The 17,184-nt window shown below is 31.0% G+C and overlaps 1 protein-coding gene across 6 annotated transcripts in view; it reads left to right on the plus strand.

The window, feature by feature from the left end:
• Positions 1–17,184, plus strand: part of Larp4B (La-related protein 4B) — a 74,879-nt gene that overhangs the window by 41,108 nt on the left and 16,587 nt on the right. For 3 of the 6 annotated variants that reach the window (XM_075373987.1, XM_075373986.1, XM_075373988.1), the window contains exons 9-11: positions 5,903–6,286; positions 15,190–15,483; positions 15,678–15,929. In XM_075373987.1, the coding sequence (XP_075230102.1) occupies positions 5,903–6,286; positions 15,190–15,483; positions 15,678–15,929 (930 nt within the window). The remainder of the gene's footprint in view (positions 1–5,902; positions 6,287–15,189; positions 15,484–15,677; positions 15,930–17,184) is intronic. The other 3 variants (XM_075373989.1, XM_075373990.1, XM_075373991.1) reach the window with 3 other exon arrangements.

Raw genomic sequence — 17,184 nt, forward strand, 5'->3', positions numbered from 1 at the left:
CGCAAATAACCCAACAGGATGAAATCCCTAATTATATATAAATGTTGCTGTGATAAGTAAAATATTTTTGTACAGGTACACTTACTGGTACGTTTTTCCTTCTTTATGTTAAGAGCATAAAATAAAATTATATATAGGCAATATAATTATATTATAGTTGGTAATTACTACTTACCAACTAGAAAATTACCCGAAATAACTCCCTCTTGGGGAGGAAATATCATATTCTAATAATGAAACAGCATCTATATAAATAAAATTCAAGTATAATTTCCAATAAAAAAAAAAGTAAACTTTTACCTTATTCTAAAGACACAATATTCTATTTATATACTAAACTGTTCACTATTTACCAAACTGTTAATAGTTTCAAAAAGTGCAGGAAGGTGTGATAATCCTGAAAGCACGGATGAACACATAGGCCTACATCACACTCTTTACACATGAATCAAGGGTCCTTACTTTTCTCTACTCTTTTTAGTGTGTTTATATAGATGGCACTGGCGTTGACCAGAGCATATGTGCATAACAGTAAAGGTATGCATTACAATAGCAGTAAATAATAAATCCACAACAATAAGTATGTTTGATGTTTGCACACACATCTGCCGTTTGTGGGACAGGTTGAGGAAAATGCCGTTGTATAGGGTGAAGAGGGTTCTCTTGTGAAGATGGCAGCTAGCTATTGTTTAGGTTCAGTGAATTTTTCAAATAATTGTTGGAGTGCTACCAGCCTGAGGATGTCCAACATTTGAGGATGATTGCTGCCTGTCTTTACCTGTTAGAGATGATATGAGTTAAGCATTACAATATGCATAAATAATTTCATGTACCATTTTTTGTTCACTTACTAGCACACACTAGTGAACTAATCTGCATGTCTTGATTTGTCTGCTGAACCTTTTTTTTTTTCATAGTTGCCATGTGGTTTTTCTTTCTTTCTTTTTCTTGTCTGAAAGTATTTTATCTGAATCTTTTATTTTGTTTTTGATGGATGGAAGAAAGCATATGAACAGGTTTTTTATCAACACATTTTACTGCTAGTAGTGTCTGTGTTTCTCAACTCATGTTCACCTTTTAAAAAGTGTTTGGAGGTATCCTCTTCTATTAGATCTAACTGTACCACAAGCCCAAGTTTTATTGTCATTTAAAAACTGGAAAAGTTTATTCAGATATAGGGCCACAACAACATTGAGATTAACCCAGAGATACCAAGTTCTGTGATATTTACAGTCTCTGTTTCTGCTCCAGTGTATATCATAAAATTTAGCACACACCCAGTTTCCAAATCTCAAAGCATAAATATTTTAACTCCAAAACTGCCTTTTTAAGGGGATATACTGTTTGAAAATTAATTTCCCCTTCCATAACCTATAAAGAACTCATCAGTACATTAATCCGTGAAAGGGAGAACAAAAAGTTTAATTTGTCGCAAGTGGTCTACGACAAATCTTATTTTATGTGTAGTCTCTCATTTGGAGCATTACATGAATCACTGAAGTGCAGTGTTCTTAAAAGCATGAAAAACGAATCTGTTCATAACTACCAAAAAAGAGGGTCTCTAGCATTTTATTAGTTGATCAAACATTTTATTTACAGTCTTATTTTTCCATTTTTGTGGTTTTTTTTTTACTTGGAAGCAATAACATTATTGTCCACAAGCTACTTATAATATTTATTTGTCTCATCGATTATAAAGTCCATCATTCTTATCAAAAATTAGAAAAAATTGTCTAGTTTGGGTGCATGTTCTGAAATTTGAAATCAGAATCACAGTCATTAAAAGTATGTAATCTAGGCTGAAAATTTTTATTTCGCCAGATATATTCATCTTTTTCTTTCTTGCAACATTTTATAGACTTACAGTTTTGCTAGGTCCGGATTGTGGTAAAGCGCTTCTGCTACCTGTACTGCTACTCTGTTTTCATCAGTATCAGAGCTATCATTATCATGCTTGCCTAATATTATTATTATTGCCCCCGAATCTTCAGTGTCTGATTCAGAATTAATGAGATACAGAATTATTTCATCATGAGTAAAAGATTTAGCCATTACAACACAAAGCACTAACTACACGTGGAATAACATAAACATAACCAAAACACTATTCTCAGATACCAAAGTAAATATAATTTAGTCAAATTTCTCAAACCAAAGTAAATATGATTCAAGAAAGTAACAACACAGCCTTCTGAATGTGTTACTGTGTATAAGTAGAAAAAATTACCTTTCATAACTTACCTTTCAATTCATAACAGAGTGCATTACTAGTATTAACAAAATTAACATTCAGGTATGGGTGCAGTAAATAGATTACAGCATACCAGTACAAGCATCGCCATGCAGAAAAATTTGGGTGCCAATGTACTAGAACAATTCGTAGGAATTAAAAGATTAATGTAATACTGATTTCTTGAGTCATTATTAATAAATATGATTTTTTTTTTAATAACTTTTTTAATTTTAATCCTCAATTATATTTTAACCATTAATATATGACCTAAACATAGTTCATATGAATATAAGAAGTACAAGAAAAACTTTTGATGAATTTATTTTTTTACTTAACTAATGGTAAAGTTAAGTTTCAAATTATTATATTGACCAAAACTTGATCTCTGATGACATTGAATTTAATTTCAATTTAGAAGATTATAACATACATTCAAAAATAAAATTCACAAAGAGTGACAGTGTATGTTTATTTATAGATAAAAATATTAAATACAAGATAATGAAATTATTTTTTTAGTTAGGAAATTCAGTTTGTACTAATTTTTGAGGTGATATCGGGAACCATAAACTGATTGTCATTTATCAATTGCCTTCCCAGAACATACATTCTTGCCTGATTAGCATCTACAGTAAATAAACACTGATAATCTATTAAAATGATGTAATTTTAATAGGGGATATGAATTTAAATATTCTTGATAATAATAATAATAATAATAATCTGATAAGCAAATTTCTTAGTATTATACATACAACTATATGGATTTAAATGATATATAAAGTTACCCAAACAATTACAAAACAGTCTCAATGGCAACATGCAATCAGCCTACTGCATCGACCATATTTTCTTTAAGAGTGGTTCTGTTGGACCATTTGTTGAGTAATGTGATGGGGGATCCTGAAGACTGCTGTCACTGACCATTACTGTACTTCACTTCATAAGCTTTATAAAAGATAAGACAACAACTGATATTATCAATAAAATAAATTATGATGAAGTTAAATCTAGTTTAGATAAAAAACTGGAACGACAAATGCAATATTAACCCTTATACTTAGATAACATTAGTAACAAATTTTATTAATCAACTTGCCGACTACTTAAGTAAACATAAACAGATTATTAAAATATCACATAAAAATAAACCTAAAACAATGGATCACTTTGAGCATGGTAGCTGCTGTTAAAGAAAGAGATAAAATGCACCATAAATTATTAAAATAACATTTTAATAGAAAACTAAAAGATTATAAGAAGTATAGGAACACATTAGATAATATGTTAAGCAAAGCAAAATTTGATTATTTTAATAGGAAGTTTCAACTAAATAAAAACAATATTATATGAAAAAAGAAATTACACAACCGAAAATTGAACCTGATAAATTAAATAAATATTTTATAAATGTAGGAGAAAATTATGTAAATGCAGTATCAAAAAATATAAATAACTTAAATCTACCTATTATGTTAAAACCCCCACTCTCTATTAATAGCCTGTTTCGTAACCCAACAAATAATACTGAAATATTAAATCTAATAAAAAATTTAAAAAAGAACTCATCACTTTGAATCAATAGCTTTTAATGCTTCTTGCATAAAAGACATAAGTTACTACATAGTAAAACCACTTGAACTCATAATAAATAGATGTTTAATGAAGTATACTTCCCTACTAAATTTAAAATAGCCAAAATAATACATAAATTAATGGCAATAATAAATCAGGAGATAAAAACAGCCTAGCAAATTACAAGCCTATAATCCTGTTAAGTAGCTTTTCCAAAATAATTGAAAAATTATTAAAAAACCGAATAATAAAGTTTCTTGACAAAAATAATTTTATTCATAAAAATGAGTACAGTTTTCAGTCTGTAAAATCAACAGAAGATGCGGTTTTACATTTAACTAGAATAATTGACAATTTTAATAAAAGTAATAAGACTATAGCAATATGCCCTGATTTTGCTAAGGCATTTGACACAATTCCTTACAAAATTTTAATGCATAAACTAAATAACTACAGTATACAAGGACCAGTAACAGACTGTGAAAACTACCGACTTTAAATAATGTCTGTGATAACTGAAAATCCTCTACTTCGGACTAACACAAGGTACTGTTCTCTCGCTAATACTTTTCTAATATATGTCAATGAGCTTTTAACTGAACCTTCCTAATTGTACCGTAGTATCTTTTACTGATGACGCAGCTTTGGTTTTTTTTGGGCGAGATGTGGGATGAAGTATATAAGAGCACTACCCATGAATAACTTAGGTAAAATCTTGGTTTGAAAGCCATATTTTTACCTTCAACCTAAATAACATGAAATATGTCATTCTCGCCTACTGAAACCGACAAATCCCCTCATGAATTTTAACCAAAACTACATACATGTTCAGTAAATAATAGAGAATCGATAAACAGTAATTGCCAGTGTTAATCAATAGACAAAGTGAAGTCAGTAAAATATCTCTGATTAATATTGGATGATTATATGAAGTGCAGTATCCATGTACATTATTTAACATAAAGACTAAAATACCTTTTTCGTACTTATCACAAAATAAACAAAATTAAACGTCTTGAAATAATAATTATGTATTTTGCATATGCTCATTCACTTTTTGAATTCGAGATATGGGGAAGAACATATGATACCTATCTTAGTAAAATATTTATGCACCAGAAATATTTAATTGGAGCAGCTCTTGGTAGACTAAGGTTATGTCTCTCTCAGTATACACTTATTTGAAGAATGTAAAGTACCCACTTTGAGACAAATATATGTCAATACTACACATAATATGTAAATGATTTTGAAATTAAAAATATGCTGTACAATTCTCGTTCCAACAGGAACAAATATTTATATCAAAATTAACTGTTTGCAAACGTTATTTTTCATATTACTCCAGTATATTTTATAACAAAGTCCCCAATCATTTTAATGTCCAAATAATGAATGGTAATAATAATAAATTTCTGATCAAAGAAATAGATGAATGGGTAAAACATATATTTTAAATTACCAAATTGCAATACAAAAATAATCCACACTAATAACAATAAATTTAACATATTGTAATGAATAGCAAATAACAAAATAAATTAATATACTATTTAACATTAAAGAATTGGCATATATAAAACTGTGAATGTTAAAGTGAATGCTAAGGATGTATACATTGATAATACTATTCAGTTGTGTTATCTTATGATAATTTCTTGTTATCTTAGGTTTTTTTTTTATTTCTCCTTTATGAAATTATTTTTTTTCTCATTTTTTAGATTATGAATTTATTGTATTTTTTTTCTTCGTTTTTATGTATCACGTTACAAAAATCATATATTTTATGTAATTAAATATTGCATTTTTAATTAGTTATTAATCATCCTGCTATAGTGATATGAATTAACTCACTGCTAGCTGCATCAAGGATAAATATGTTGAATAAAATTGTATATGTAATTTACAATTGATAATAAATAAATATAAAATATGAGTTTGCTTTAATACAATTTTAATTTGTTGCAAGATTAGTTCAAACCGTATTATTCTACATATTAAATCACTGTGAAATTATTTCAATTGCAGGTATTTTGTTTTTCTGTGTTTGCATTTTATTCCGGTTTTTTCTTCTTCTTTTTTTTTTTTTTGTAGGAACAAACGGAATCAGATGGGAGGAGAACATAGAACTGTATCTGAAAGTAGTGGTTTATCTCGAAGTTCAAGCCATATGTCAAATAATAGTATGAAATCAACCGTAAAAGCACCTGAAGCTCATCACAATCATTCACAGTCAAGTGGTGGCAGCGGCGGTGCTGGCAATACCAGTAGTGGTGGCAACAGCAGTAATATTGTTGCAGCTAGTGGCAGTGGAATTAATAATGTGAATAGTAACAAAGCACATTACGTACGTGAACCTCCTTCTGGTAATACTACCACTGATACCGAAAACAATCATCCCCCTCCTTTGAGACAACCTGAACCAGATGAGATCTTCCGACAACCGCTTGCCCCTCCAAAAGATGCCATGCCGCCCAGGTAATATCTAAATTTGATTGCTTATGTTTCTTTTTAATTTTTTAATTAGTTATAATTTCTTGTTGAATTTATTTTAATGCCATTTATCAAGTAATAATGGGTCATGTAATAATAAAATAAAGATATCCCGGTTAATAATATGGGCAGAGGGTTTTTTTTTTATTTGTGTGAAACCAAAAAAGACTTGCTGTAAATAGCAGGAATTTCTCACAAATATTGATTTGAGAATTATGTTCTTTATATGAATAAAAATAAAAGATATTGTTTACTCTGTTATATTGTCGATTATACAAGGAAAAAATTAAATGTACAAAGAAAGGTTAACTGCTTTGGATAATACCATGATTTGAATTCCTTGTGAGTTTATTACCAATATTTTCCAGGAATGGTTAATCAAATTGAGTTGAAATTTTGTTCACTGCCTAGGGTTTCTAAAGGTTTACTTGCATAAAAACAATGAACCTGATCTTCCAATCCATTTAAAAATGGCAGCCATGTAAACTTTTTAATTGTTAACATCATTGCAACTTCATTTTTTATTTAATGTTATTAAAAACAAAAAAAAAACTTTAAGCATATTTTGACAAGGAAATTACATATTATTTATTTAAATCTGTTCATAAATAGAAGATAAAAATTTTTGAAGCGAAATCAGTAGATTAAAGAACCAGTTTTCATTTCCTACCGAATAAAATTAAATAACTAAATGATCTATTGGAATATTTTTAGTGATGTTTTGTAATAAATTATAATAATTTAGTGATATTAAAAATATTATTGAAATCATTAAAATATAAGTGCATTAATATTTTAAAAAATTTTTTATATTAAAACAGATGTAATTAAGAAATCATTGTAAATCTAAATAATAACTAATAATACCCAGTTTGTCTTTTGCTGTTGACAAAGTGAATACATTGATCTGTGCTGTATGAGTTAATTTTTTTTTTTTTACAGTTATCTTATTCACCATGGTGGGAATGTCCATCACATTTAATACTAACTTAGAAATGGCTCATATACATTTAATGTACAGTCTTGCACGTTGCAACACCCAGTCACTTTCCCTATCAAGTTTTACTATGTTATATTCTGTATATTATGTCTATCAGTAAAATTATTGATGCAAAAACCTATGAATCTATATTTCTTACAAATCAATATATTTCTGTATTTTCTCGTATACATACACATGCACGCACATACACACACATAAATCTCATAATACTAATATCAGTTTTCTAAATTATAAGAATTATTTGTTATTAGAACATGGTGTCTTTTTTTTGTGTTCAGTCATTTGATTGGTTTGATGCAGCTCTCCAACATTCTACATCCCTAACAATTTGCTTTACGTATTCCAAACGTGGCCTGCCTACACAATTTTTTCCTTCTACCTGTCCCTCCAATATTAAAGCGACAATTCCAGGATGCCTTAATATGTGGCCTATAAGTCTGTCTCTTCTTTTAGATTTTCCAAATGCTTCTTTCTTCATCTATTTGTCGCAACACCTCTTCATTTGTCATTTTATCCAGCCATCTGATTTTTAACATTCTCCTGTAGCACCGCATTTCAAAAGCTTCTAATTTTTTCTTCTGAGATACTCCAATCATCCAAGTTTCACTTCCATATAAAGCAACACTCCGAATATATACTTGCAAACATCTTTTCCTGACATTTAAATTAATTTTTGATGTAAACAAATTATATTTCTGACTGAAGGCTCGTTTCGCTTGTGCTATTCGGCATTTTATATCGCTCCTGCTTCGTCCATCTTTAGTAATTCTACTTCCCAAATAACAAAATTCTTTTACCTCCATAATCTTTTCTCCTCCTATTTTCACATTCAGTGGTCCATCTTTGTTATTTCTACTACATTTCATTACTTTCGTTTTGTTCTTGTTTATTTTCATGTTGAATATTATATAACTATTAAATTTTATTACATGACATCAATAAAATTTTTCCAGTTGAGGTTGTGTCAAGGTATTTAACTTTATTCGGAAGTAATTGAAAATTGGTTTTTTACTCTAGAGTAACTGACTTCACTAATGTTTGCCATAACTTTGTTATTTATGAATGAAATTGAAAAAATAAAGTGTTATATTTTCTTTGTCATAAAACGTTTTAACATATTTTTTTTTTGTAATAACATAAAAATTTAACCCTTTGAGGACCAGACCTTTTTTTGAAGGTTGTTAAAAAAAAACATGTTTTTACTGTTGATAAAAAAAATGTATGATGCCTTAATGGTGATGACTATTAGTAAGCATGTACTAAAAAAAATTATAAAATCTTTTATTACTAATGTTTTTTGTGGTCATCTCATATTCATGATTTTTTCTGAAGATTAAAAACCCCAAAAACAGAAATAAAATAAAAAACAAAAAAAGAAATTGAGTTTAAAGTCTCTTAACTAAAAATCAAGAAACAATTTTACCACAAGAATCAGATTTTTCAAAATTTTTTGTATTAAATCTGAAAATTTCATGATTTTTGTCAAGAAATTCATAAATTTTAGTAAAATTTGTAAACTTAATTTTTATTGTGAACTTTACTATAAGCCAATATTAATTTAGAGTGCTGTGAAGTACTATTACTCAAAATATCTATTAATATACTCTATTACTCTATATCTAATGATATAAAGTACTTTAGTACTACCAGACACCACAACGATGATAAATGCACAATGTTCTCGGCTCATCTATGTACTATGCTACTTAAAATACAGTGTTGTAAAAAACTAAATAAATAAAATAAAAGTATTCCTTTTCACTCCGAACGAACTATGATTTTATGGCAAACTCAAAACAGTAGCAAATGAACGATATTTACATATTACTCAACAAACATGATTAAAATATTTTCTAAAAATAAGAACATGAACAGTCGTTAAGTTCAAATGTAACATTTATTGTCGGTGGTTTGCCATGACATTCAAACATGTGATCAGTACCAACCTCATTTTGACAGTGATGAAATTTTGCCAAATAATCTTTCTTAAATAAAATAAGATTGACAAAAATCATTAAGTGGTCTTCAAAGGGTTAAATTAAGCAGCAGTTGCAAAGATATTAACAATTAAAAAGTTTACATGGCCATCATTGTTAAATGGATTGAGAGGATCAGGTTCATTATTTTTATACAAGTATTTTTATTTATATATCTATCTGGGAGACAATCCCCTGAATTCTTGAAACTGTTTTTATTAAGACATTTGTGCAAATAACTACTTTTCAATTTTAGGCCGTGTATTTAACTGGAAGATTTTGACTAGCTACCTAGATGGCAATGATTGATTAAAAACCCCTTAGAATAAGTAAGTGAATGCAGTGTGAAGTCTTAACTTATCAAGCTATTAGTTTGGATTTTATAGACCCAAGAAAACCAGATAGCACTTGTGGTAGTCAGTTGCCTTATGGCAATTAATCTGATCTGTTTAAATCCCTCTTTTGCTTGCATATTTAGCTAAAGAAAATCATTCTGCATTTTACATAAATAATGTGCGCATCTCACACTTTAGATTTAGAATATCTCCCAAGCTAAAATATAAAAGCTCATGTACGATATTCTTATTAAAAGAAAAAAATTGCATTTAAAGTGAGTTTTCATTTTTTTAATTTTACATTGACAGAAGTTTTTGAAGGTGGTAAACTGTCCACATGGTTTTGCAAATAATTTTAAATTTACAATTACACTGATGTATATTCATTGTGAGATGCTGGGGATTAACTTTCACTTTCTATAATTATAAAACTATTTCTAAAAATGGATGTTAGTTCATTAAATATGCAGAGAATGTGTGCCACTTGGGACTAGTAAAACTTTTCTTACGGCTGATGAAATACCACATTTCAAGTTTTCAGAAGCAATCAAGATTTTATATGAGATCAATAAAATGGGAGGATTTAGTTTTTACCTAATTACTGATTTAGAAATTGTAATTCATTTCCAAAAGTTTAACAATGCAGTAAGCAAAAAAAAAAGACAAAAACATTTCGGGTAAGCAGGTTAACCAATTTCAGAACAATTTTGCAAGTAGTTGCATATTAAAAATTTTTAATTTCTTAAATTTTTGTATAATTTTTTACAGTGTTGCCACAAGAACAGAAAATGTTGAACTAACTCTTACAAAAGTAAAAAAAAAATTTGAAGTTTTATTGTTAAAAACAAAAAGTAAATTACATGCCATTAACTGTTGCAACACAAAAAATTTCAATTTCTAAAAATAATAGCCGTAAGAAAACAATGGCCATTTGGACATACGTATTTCTGAAAGTGAATGCAAGATTTTGCATGGGACCTTGTGAAACATTTACATGGAAATTAAAGCAATTTCTTCTTGAATCCTCGTTATCAGCTATGTGATTGTTGTTGGGCAAGTGATCATCTTACTTTTGAGTTGACCCTACAAAAAAACTCACACACTGACAAATCTGGATATTTTGGGGGCCAATGAATGTTGCCAAACCTTGAAATTACATGGTTATCAAAGAGCTGTCATTGACACTCTGGCAGTATGGGCTGTGGCACCATGTTGCTGAAACCAATGATTATGAAGATAAGGAAAGTTTTGAAGTTGTGTTTTGCTATATAAGTTTTGAGCAAATCAACATATTGTTCAGACATTACTGTCCCTCTCTCTTCCTCAAAGAAGTAAAACCCAGTCACACCTCATGGTTTATACAGCACAACAAACTGTAACCTTTTGGCTGTATAATGGTTGCTTGTGCAATTGACAAGGGTTTTCAGCTGCCCAATATCTGCAATTCTGCTTATTTACATACCCACTGATATTGAAATGAGCATATCTGACATGAAAATGTTGTCAACAAAATTGGAGTTATTAATCTTTTCAATCATTTTATCACAGAATTGTTGTTGCACCATGTAGTCTGGTGGTTTCCTGTACAACTTGAATTTTGTAAGGGTGAAACTTCAAATCACTGTGGAGTATTCAGTGTACGATTGTTCGGATTAGATTTAATACCGCTGCGTGTTTTCTTGCCAATTGTTGATGGTTCCTTCCAATTGAGACCCAAACAATTAATGTTAGCTGGGATTCAAACCACCTCCTGGTGATTTCTTTTTTAATGATGAACCCAACTCCTTGAAATTTTCAACCCATGTCTTGATGGCGCCGCAAGATGGAACATGACCCTGAAATCCTAAATTGTAATGACGGCGGAATTCCTGATGAGCAGCTTTCACGGCCAATGCACATTGTGTACCGACCCACTGGTCCATGATTACTAAATGGCAGGTAGTCGTACACAAAAGGATTCCACTCCCACCTCTACCAGCTCCTCAGGGCTGCCACTACTACTTTCAAAATTTACGTTTTCCTGTGCCACTCTGCATATCTGATGCACAAGGGATATCTCTAAAGTAAAGACCACTGGGAAATTTCTCTCAAGGTTGGCGAATTTGTGTCATTTATGGCCATGCTAGTAATGTACACTCTGTATTGTGTGTGTAAGTTGTCACGTTGTAGTATCTTTGATTACATGTGAATTATTACATTATAAAATGAATAAGAAGGAATCAATAATGCCGTCGACTGTGGTGTCATACATTTTTTAAATCATCAAAATGTAGAGCCGACTGAAATTCATAGGCAGTTTGTTGCTGTGAAGAGTGATAATGTAGTGAATGGAAACAAACATCTGAAAATGATGTGAAATGTTTAGAAATAATAGAATTAATGTGCATGATGAAGAACGTTTGGGGAGGCCCTCAATAATCACAGAAGATTTGTTGAAACGCGTCGATGATGAAATCAGAAAAGATCATTGCTGAACGATTTCCGATGTGGCCCTTCTTTCAAAAAAAAATGATTTAATTCACACTACTTTAAATTTGCAACCAAGAGACTTTGAGAGGAATAAAAAAAAATATTGAAGTTTGAATACTTTTTTGACAGTATTTCAAAAATTTATCAAATAAAAAAAAAATCTGTGAGAAAAAAGTTTTATTCGTACTTGATCGAGCGCATAGGGAAAATTTTTCAGTAAACTGCATTAAAATCGTTTAAAAGCTGAAGACTTTAGCAGCTAATTTATTTTTTTGTATGTCTTATGATTTTTCTGAACTGAAATATTCCACTTTAAAGAGAAAAGGTCACATTTGTATGCTGCATATCTCCCTATCTTAAGCAACATTTTGATGCAAATAAATATGGACATTAAAGGGTTTTGATCTATCTGATCCAGCTTTAATGACAAATGAGTCTTTAATGTAGCATTGCAGTTTTTGACTTTCGTTCATTTTGCACTGAGGTATTGAAATTGTTAGATTGTGAATGCAGCATGTATCATCCGCTCTCAGTTTAACACAAGATCATGTTACTGTCTCCATCATTAAAGAATTCATTATCTCAGCACAAAATATTGGTGTTTTTAAGAGTGCATCTTAAAAATAGCAATTGCAATTATTATTTTTAACAGATGGTAAGTTTAAAAATTTTGGGGGCGCTAGAAAATGTTTGATTCTCAATGTAGGTGGTGAGTGAAAAAGTTTGGGAATCAATGCTATAAAGCATGTTACTTATTCCCCTACATATTGCTTTACCAACAACAGTGTCTTGCAAAATTGTCTTCCAGAATTACAGAAAAATAACATTAGCTTTGTTTGGCATATTTTTTTATTTTAAAATGCACCTTTTAAAATTCTACGAGGGTAAGTCAATTATTATCCCCGATATAGTTATACATTTTATTGCAATACAAATAGGAAACTTACATGTACATCATTTTTCAACATAGTCCCCTTGCATTTCAGTTCACATGATCCATTGTTGCACAAGCTTCCTGATGCCCTCAGAAAAGAAGGTTTTCAGTTAAGCTGCGAACCAGGAATGCACCGCTTCTTTCACTGTTTCATCCGAGGTAAATCGACAGCCCCTTAATGCCTCTTTGAGTGGACCAAACAAGTGGTAGTCAGTAGGGGCAAGATTAGGACTGTACGGAGGATGAGCCAGAACTTCAAAGTTGAATTTCTGGAGCGTTTCAGCAGCATGTGGACGGGCATTGTCGTGCAACAACACAACACCTTTCTACACCAGCCCTCGGTGTTTCCTTAGAATTGCAGGCTTCAGTTTGTTAGCAGTAAGCATCTCACTGTAACGCACACTGTTTAGTGTCGTGCCCCTTTCCTCATATGTTCCAGTACTGGACCTTTGAGTCCCAAAAAACCGTAAGCATCAGTTTTCCTGCAGATGGTTGGGGCTTGAACTTTTTTTTGCAGGGCAAATTTGGATGTTTCCATTCCATACTCTGTCATTTACTCTCCGGCTCGTAATGATGGATCCATGTTTCGTCACCAGTGATGATTCTAAGAAGATTCGTTACCATGACAATCCAAATGTTTTTGGCAGATGTCCAAGCATGTTTGTTTATGCAACTGTGTGAGTTGTATTGGGACCCATCTTGCACAGACTTTATGAAACCCAAGTCTGTTGTGGATAATTTCGTAGGCAGAACCGTGACTAATTTGCAGATGATGTGCCAATTCATCAATAGTTACTCGTCTGTCTAAGAAAACCATGTTACGTGCACGTTCAAGGTTTTCCTCATTTGTGGCGGTAAACAGTCGTCCGGCTCCTTCATCGTGCATAAATCTTCTGCGACCATTTTTGAATTTTTCAATCCATTTGTAGACACTTCTTTGCGGCAACACACTGTTCCTGTACTGTACCGAAAGTCTTTGATGAATTTTGACCCCTGATACACCTTCTGACCACAAAATCCAGATCACTGAACTGTTTGCACTTCGTTGATGCAAACAGAAAGCGGAGCAGCCATGGTTAACGGCAGGGCAGCAATAATGGAACTAACCTAGCAGCATCAAACCTGCAGACATAATAATTAAACCATGCATGCGTCATCTACGCAACACAACAGTACTATCAACATAAACAAAAATATAACTAAATTGCTGATAATAATTGACTTACCCTCATATTATTTCTTATTATTTTCATATCCCTCAAATGACCAAAGTAATAATTTTGTAATTATCAATTAGTGTTTAATAGTTTTTATTCATCATATTGGATCATCAGGTTTTTGAAATTATTATGTAGAGAAATTTTCGTAATTTGTAAACTAGCTTATCTGAAAACTAACATACTAATTTAACAGCTAAACTGCTAAAGATCACAAATTTTACATATGAGAATTTTGGTTTTTTTCTTTTTCTTTGCTGTGAGATCATAAACACCATTTCAAGGGCCCACTAAAATTAGTAAATGCATAACAGTATAAAAACTATTGACTGATTTCAATTGTTTGTACTCCTTGCAAGGGTATACTTTTATTACAAGCATATATATATAGCAAAATAATCGCTGGTTTTTGTAGTGGTGGTTTGCAGTTTTTTCTCCTCTCCCACCTCTTATCAAATTATCTAAGCAATTCAATTCAACTATAAAAAATCTTCTTAGTTGCATTTAAAAATGATTGTGATCCTTAAACGGGGAGCACATTTTAATATGCCAAGAGCAAAAACTTGAATTACATGCATGAATACTATTATTGATATAAACATCTCATCTTTTAAGTGCAGTAGTAAATTTTGTGTACTTTAACTGTCATGTTTCTTTCATCTGAGTTTGGCGTGTTAATGAAAATTGCCTCGTACTGCTAAATTTATGCATTTTTTATAAGAATAAATCTTGTCTACTAATTTGCGTTACTATTATTATTATCATCAGGTAGTTATTTCATAGCTTTATTACTATGAAGTAGCAATCTTTACAATGAATACACATATATTGCAATTTTTTTATAAATTTAGTGCGTTTCATTGTGATTTTTTATAATTATAATAAAATGTTAGAGATAATGATTTTTATATGTTAAATGCAGGAGTTTTGAGCTATGTAATGAATTATCTGTAGGGAATCATTTTCCAGACACAGGCGTCGGAGGAAAGATGATGAGGTTCGTCCAGGAGGTAGTCCAGTGCCTGTAGGTAGAGAAGTTGAATTGCCTAGAGGTCCTCAGTTTGATCTTGAAGCAGATGCGTTTCCCCCGTTACCTGGTTTGGAGGTATCGGCTTCAGCACCACCTCCACCAGCTCACACGCTTGTAAAGGCAGTTCCTGTTGAGGCCGCACCTGTAGATGTCACTAGTAGTATCAGCAACAATAGTAACAATAGTATTGCTGTTTCACAATCTCACTGGGAAAACAGGTACCAAAATTATTTAATTAACTATATCTTGCAAGTAAAATCTTTTAAATTGTATATTACCTTTTTAGTATTGTTTTATCCTTTCTTTATTTTAGTACTTTCTAACATTTTTTTTTCCTTTAATTGGTTACACTAGGTTTTTATTTAAGTCTTGCTGGTCCTTTGGATTTTTTTATGTTTTATCTCCTTTTCAGATTATCAGATGTAGTGAAAGGAACCGCAAAAGTTAAGAATAGTGGACCCAACTCGTCATGTACAGCAGGTGGCAGTTGTATGATAGGAATGCAAGCAGTAACTAGCAACACGACGACAAATACTAACTCATCTAATAACAGTGGCGGTGGAAGTAATTGTGTCGGTCCTGTTGCCGTGTCACCATGCCCCCCGACGACACCCCCACCACCTAGTCAACCTCCTCTGCCAACGCCTCCTAATACCCCAGACAAGTTTGTATTATTTATTACATGTAAATTTTGAAAACAGTTAGTCTTTTATTTCTTTATTTATGTGTTTCATATTTTATCAGTTGTATCGATATATCTAGTAATTCTCTGTAGTTAAAAAAAATTGCATGCTTCATATTTGCAGTTTGTATTTTACATGTCACTGTTAGGTATACTAAATATATTATGTCAGTAATGACATTTTCCTTTTATCTTTTGCTGATATTTTTCATTTAGAATGGTCATAGTCCCAAATTGCTATGAATATTACTTCTATTTGCTTTTTAAACCTCCAACTGTAATGTAAAAAAATATATATATACATACTCAAGTATGTATATATGTGTAGTTATATTCTTCTCATATTGCATAATATAGTGTTTATTTTACTGTAGATCTTGTAAACTGTAGAAGGATTGCCATTTGGAGGAGGAAGAGCACCGTTTTGATGCAGTAACATGACATACATAAAACTTTTTTCTTTGTAAGAGTAGTCGATAAATTTGCTTTGTTTTGTTATAGTTCTCATTTTGTAATGCTAGAGAACCATTTTGTCACTAGACCATGAGATTGTCATCCTTAATTCAATTTTAATAAAGTGATAACAGAAGTTCTAAAAACTTTTTTTCTTCTTTTTTTGTGCATATTACTCTGTAAGTCCAATTTTAGATTGACAGTTTGTCCTTAATCTTTTGGCTGACCTTGGTTGAGATCATACAATTAATTGAAACCATAAGATTTAAGTACATACCAGATTACATTGTTGGCATTCATATTTAATTAAAGTCCTTAAAATTGGATTTGAACATGGCTCTACCATGTGAAACACTGGTTAGCGGTGATTGTAACCACCTGCCTCCTCAGCTGTTAAAATTACCATGAATTAATTATGAATAGTTGTTTCTTTATTTAGTTAAAATTGGTTATCAAATCTTAACTGTTTCGGTAGCTAGTCTAGATGTTGAGATGATTGTAGGTAATAGTTAAGATTCTGTTAAGAAAGCAGAAAACGGTAAGTAGTTTTAACAGTTAATCTAAAGACTACCAACATTTTTAATATTGATCAATTATTTATATATACAAATTAATAATCAACTTGTCTGAGTGATGATATTGAAGGCCGAGGATTTGAGGATGTCACTTAATTTAGCTCTCCTTTTGAATAAAGGATTGTAGCTGATCAGTGTCAAACTGTGATCATAGGTATGAAGCGATCATTAAACTACTAGTCTGACAGGCAATGTTGTTCTACAGAATA

This window comes from Lycorma delicatula, chromosome 8, assembly GCF_047948215.1.
Source record: "Lycorma delicatula isolate Av1 chromosome 8, ASM4794821v1, whole genome shotgun sequence".
Taxonomy (NCBI): Eukaryota; Metazoa; Arthropoda; class Insecta; order Hemiptera; family Fulgoridae; genus Lycorma; species Lycorma delicatula.